We start from the raw sequence: 5,919 nt of genomic DNA, 5'->3' as shown, positions 1-5,919 counted from the left end.
CCGCCTCTGGTCGGCCCTACCATGGGACCCGGTGGGACCATAAGTCCCAGGTGACACTTTTCAGGGGCGGCATTTTGCTGCCCCCTTTTTTTTTGTGCCTAGTAGGTTCATGGTAGGGTTGGCGCCGCCGCTGCTCACTGTTCTAAAGCAGCTGTGGGGTATAATAGCACAGCGGGCACTTTAGACAGTGAGTCTGCCTCCAGCTGACCGGGGTCTGACGAGGGACGTCCCACAAGTGACGTACTTCTGCAGACCCGCTCAGGAGGACGTCAGTGACGTCACTCGTCAGGCCGCTGCCGGAGAGGAGAAGCGCTGTGCAGGGCAGGTAAGTGTGTCTCTGTATGTGTCTGTGTCTGTCTGTGTGTTAGGGGGGGCTATGGCTACCTAATGTGAGGAATCTATGCTACCTAATGTGGGGAAACTATGTTACCTAATGTGGGGAATCTGTGCTACCTAATGTGGGGAAACTATGCTACCTAATGTGGGGAAAGTATGCTACCTAATGTGGGGAAGCTATGCTACCTAATGTGGGGAAACTATGTTACCTAATGTGGGGAATCTGTGCTACCTAATGTGGGGAAACTATGCTACCTAATGTGGGGAAACGATGTTACCTAATGTGGGGAATCTGTCCTACCTAATGTGGGCAAACTATGCTACCTGATGTGGGGAAACTATGTTACCTAATGTGGGGAAACTATGTTACCTGATGTGGGGAATCTGTGCTACCTAATGTGGGGAAACTATGCTACCTAATGTGGGGAAACTATGTTACCTAATGTGGGGAATCTGTGCTACCTAATGTGGGGAAACTATGCTACCTAATGTGGGGAAACTAGGTTACCTAATGTGGGGAATTTGTGCTACCTATTGTGGGGAAACTATGCTACCTAATGTGGGGAAACTATGCTACCTAATGTGGGCAAACTATGCTACCTAATGTGGGGAAACTGCTACCTAATGTAGGGAATCTATGCTACCTAATGTGGGGAAACTATGCTACCTAATGTGAGGAAACTCTGCTACCTAATGTGGGAAATCTATGCTACCTAATGTTGGGAATCTATGCTACCTAATGTGGGGGGCTTGAATGAGCTGCGGCATATGGGAGGCCTTAATAAATAATTAGAAACTTATACAGCAAGTGACATATGGGGGTCCACCTGAGTAAGTGACACATGGAGGGGGGGTGCTGAACAATTGATGTTTTGGGGGGGGGCACAGGCACATTCTTTGCACAAGGGCCCTCTGCTGTCTGTGTCCGCCCCTGGGTAGAGAATAAGGGGTAAAGTGGAACATAGAACAAATGCAGTTATTTTTTTCTTAATTTTTTTTTTTAATGAAGTAAACGAGATAAAGGTAAGCAATGACTTTTCCTCAGTCTGAAGCGCGGTCCTCATCGGCAGGAAGCAGTGAGGAGGAGGAGGATGACGGAGGTTCTGATTCCATCTCTGCTTCTTTTTCGTCCCTCTCTATATATAGGGCCGTGGCCATGAAGAAGGCCCCTCCGATGACTGCCATTATGGTGCAGGTCATGAGGGCATACTCCAGGCTGCGGTATTTCAGAAGAGGGGATTTGGCATATCCTCGTTCGTAGGTGTCAGATATCAGGCCGATGAGGTACGGGCTGCCGGCGTCACCTAGGAGGTGATAGATTGTCATCTGCACGGCCAGGGCTGAAGATCTCCTCCACGGAGTTACTACTTTTAGTATAATGTCAGATATGAGGGTGAAATTTACTGACAGAAGTGTCTCTCCGATGAAGATGAAGATGTTCGTGGCAACGAGGCTGATGTTGCCAAAAGTCAATGCCAACAGAAGAAAAGGGGCGGAGAGCATCATCGCGCATCCACACACAAGCGGGTCCGCCCGTGGGTTGGATTTGCGATATCTTTTACTTATCTCCGTCCCTGCTACAACTCCCAGAATGCCGGAAACGACTGTAACCACACCAAATATTAGGATGTCGTGATAGTCACACGGTTCAGCACGGCAAGGGTCCTTCTCTTGTAGGAGTGTTCGTGCGTGGGTCAGGTATGACGGACCCCATACACCTATGGCTCCCACTATGAAGGATACAGCCGTCGATCCCATGGTGGTTAACATGAAGCTTCGATTTTTAAATAGTTTTTTCAGATCTGTCGCCCATTTGGCAAACTTCTGGGATTTGTTGTTCTTCTTCCCGTTTGTAGTCGTTCTTGGAAGCTCCTTTGTGACCAAAATCATCAAAGCCACAGCTATGAGGCCCAGGCCAGGGGTGACCCGAAATGCCCAGTGCCAATCGCCCCTTGCTGCATCAGTCACTTTGGGCCCGATGATGTATCCTAGTCCGCAGCCAACAGGTATGACGGAGTAAAACACGTTCAGCATGCGGGTCCGCTGGTCACTTGTAAAAAGGTCTGCAATGATGGAGGGGGCGATGGTGCAGAAAGTCGCCTCTCCGGCCCCAACCAGTCCACTTGTCAGCAGGAAGAGCAGGAAGTACCCGTCAGGGATGAATGACAGGGTAAGTGTCATGCTCAGCCAAACGATGACTCCTGCGCAAACAGTATATTTCTTATTACAGTGGTCGCCCAAATATCCGGCAATTGGTGCGACCAGCACGTAGCTTCCAATGAACAATGTATTCAATAAGCCGGACAGACTAGCATTGGTGTCATATGCTTTCTGTATATAAGGTAGCACCCCCGCCACGCTGGAGCGATTTGCATAGATGAGCAAATTAACAAAGGCGAGGATCACTACGGTGATGATGGAACGTGCGGTGGACATCACGCTTAGAGATGGCAGGTTCTGCCTCTCAGGGATATTGCCCTTTTCTACATCCATATCACTATGGTCCTCCATTGCTTCTTCCTCCTCCTTCAGCAATGGGTCTTGTGGAGAGGCCATGGTCACAGGTCAGAGTCTGAAAACACTAGAGAGAGAGAGATAAGTGAACACATTAGACAACGTCATCATTCCTGTCATTATACAATAGATCCTTCATACAGAGCAGAAATGTCCAGCACAGAACCACAAGATAACACTAAGACCATCGCAGCCTCAGAAGAAGACGCTTCTCTATAAGTGTTTTATATGGAGACGTCTTCCCTGAGGTTACCAATGTCTGATAACCCTGAACCTGTCCGGTCCTAGTAATATCTGATAACCCTGAACCTGTCCGGTCCTAGTAATATCTGATAACCCTGAACCTGTCCGGTCCTAGTAATATCTGATAACCCTGAACCTGTCCGGTCCTAGTAATATCTGATAACCCTGAACCTGTCCGGTCCTAGTAATATCTGATAACCCTGAACCTGTCCGGTCCTAGTAATATCTGATAACCCTGAACCTGTCCGGTCCTAGTAATATCTGATAACCCTGAACCTGTCCGGTCCTAGTAATATCTGATAACCCTGAACCTGTCCGGTCCTAGTAATATCTGATAACCCTGAACCTGTCCGGTCCTAGTAATATCTGATAACCCTGAACCTGTCCGGTCCTAGATAATATCTGATAACCCTAAACCTGTCCGTTCCTAGTAATATCTGATAACCCTGAACCTGTCCGGTCCTAGTAATATCTGATAACCCTGAACCTGTCCGGTCCTAGTAATATCTGATAACCCTGAACCTGTCCAGTCCTAGTAATATCTGATAACCCTAAACCTGTCCGGTCCTAGTAATATCTGATAACCCTGAACCTGTCCGGTCCTAGTAACATCTGATAACCCTGAACCTGTCGGGTCCTAGTAATATCTGATAACCCTGAACCTGTCCGGTCCTAGTAATATCTGTTAACCCTGAACCTGTCCGGTCCTAGTAATATCTGATAACCCTGAACCTGTCCAGTCCTAGTAATATCTGATAACCCTGAACCTGTCCAGTCCTAGTAATATCTGATAACCCTGAACCTGTCTGGTCCTAGTAATATCTGATAACCCTGAACCTGTCTGGTCCTAGTAATATCTGATAACCCTGAACCTGTCCGGTCCTAGTAATATCTGATAACCCTGAACCTGTCCGGTCCTAGTAATATCTGACAACCCTGATTCTGTCCGGTCCTAGTAATATCTGATAACCCTGAACCTGTCCGGTCCTAGTAATATCTGATAACCCTGAACCTGTCCGGTCCTAGTAATATCTGATAACCCTAAACCTGTCCGGTCCTAGTAATATCTGATAACCCTGAACCTGTCCGGTCCTAGTAATATCTGATAAACCTGAACCTCTCCGGTCATAGTAATATCTGATAACCCTGAATCTGTCCCAGTAATGGTGGATTATAAGGGCTTGGCTGTATGGTCACTGGGCCATGTGAACTTCATACTGTAGATACAATTGGGCTATCCTGCTATATACATTTACTAATAATGAACCTACCCCACCTCATTGGGATCTATCTGTCCCCTATATGACTTTCTGCCACTAGTTGATTTGAAAATTTTCCCTTTCGGATTACCCAGAGTATTTCTATTGTTAGTACACACAGAATTCTATTATATAATATTATATTTCTGCCCTAATCTTTCTGTTATTCTTTTACTACACCACCAAATCTTTCTCATAGACTTATATCTTTTAGAACTTCATGAATTAGGGCTCTTTTTCTTGGGGGCTTTTTTGGGCATAATTGCATTTTAGCAGTTTTGCAAGAAAAAGCTCTGGTCATGATACTATCTGTGCGTTTTATTATGTTTAATGCCTAAGCCAAGTATTGTCACATTGCTATGAGAAATATAACTTTTGTTATTTCTTTTGGAAATTAATTTCTTGTTTTTTTTTTGCTTAAAAAAAAAGCAACAACAATAAAAAAAACCTGTCAAACAAAAAGCCCTGTGTATGTATGAATAGAAGAGGCTGAGACTTACCTTGTGGTTCTCTCTTCAGACAAGGAACGGTCAAAATCTTGAATTCTCTATCGCAAATAGAAACTCTCAAACAAACACTTTGCACCACAGGTTGTGAATGCAAAACACACTGAAGAGACTGCAGCCGGCGCGCACCTCCTTGTACAGCTTACGGTGACATCATCACAAGCATGTGTGACATCACAGGGTTCTAACCCATCTTCAGGTATGTGTATATCTGTATAGTAAATGTGAGTAGCCGTATTAGTCCAGTGATGCAGATTGTAATACCTTTTTTATTGGACTAACAGAATTTTGTAGAGACAAACTTTCGGGATTCCTCCCTGATAATTTATAAAGTCCTTTGATCATTAGTCCTTGTCTATTGGACTTGATAAAGGAAGGAATCCTGAAAGCTTGTCTCTACAAAATTCTGTTAGTCCAATAAAAAAGGTATTACAAGAGACTGCAACATAGTTTTTGATTTGTGTGTGTATATATATATATATATATATATATATATATATATATATATAGTTATAAGCGTGAGTAGCTGCCTCCAGCTAGGGTCCGGGTCCAGGATTCTGCATACGTAGTTCCAAGGAAAATGCTGGGGCACTCAAGGTATGGTGAAAAAATGAAAACTATTTATTCATCCCAAATGTGCAAAGGGCAACGTTTCAATGGTCTCACACCATCATTATGAAGCCACTTGATAATGATGGTGTGAGACCATCGATACGTTGCTCTTTGCACATTTGGGATGAATAAATAGTTTTCATTTTTTCACCATACCTTGAGTGCCACAGCATTTTCCTTGGAACTATGTATGCAGGATCCTGGAAGCAGCTACTCACGCTTTAGGAGTGCTGCTTTCTTCTTTGACATATATATATATATATATATATATATATATATATATATATATTAATATACACCTAGAAATACATCAAGTACATAAAAACATATTTTAGAAAAATATTTCTCCAGGCCTGCCGAGTATATCCCAGTACTTCACAGTGTCTTCTTACTTTATATATTTTAATCTTTTGACCTTTTAACCCCACTAGGACCAAGGGCATCCTGGG

The 5,919-nt window shown here is 44.3% G+C and overlaps 1 protein-coding gene across 1 annotated transcript; it reads right to left on the bottom strand.

Moving 5' to 3' along the window:
- Positions 1-1,324: 1,324 nt before the first annotated feature.
- On the bottom strand, positions 1,325-4,988 carry LOC130357880 (protein spinster homolog 1-like). Its single transcript, XM_056560626.1, has 2 exons — positions 4,853-4,988; positions 1,325-2,917 (listed from the first exon to the last, which is right to left on the bottom strand). The coding sequence occupies exon 2, from the start codon at positions 2,890-2,892 to the stop codon at positions 1,378-1,380; it is 1,515 nt and encodes a 504-aa protein (XP_056416601.1). The 5' UTR covers positions 2,893-2,917; positions 4,853-4,988; the 3' UTR covers positions 1,325-1,377.
- Between the last annotated feature and the right edge of the window lie 931 nt (positions 4,989-5,919).

Source organism: Hyla sarda, chromosome 2, assembly GCF_029499605.1.
Source record: "Hyla sarda isolate aHylSar1 chromosome 2, aHylSar1.hap1, whole genome shotgun sequence".
Lineage (NCBI taxonomy): Eukaryota > Metazoa > Chordata > Amphibia > Anura > Hylidae > Hyla > Hyla sarda.
This window is presented reverse-complemented; position numbering and strand designations above follow the sequence as displayed.

Bases quoted from the DNA above. Each gene is read 5' to 3' on its own strand.
- LOC130357880 (XM_056560626.1), bottom strand. From the start codon at position 2,892: ATGGCCTCTCCACAAGACCCATTGCTGAAGGAGGAGGAAGAAGCAATG.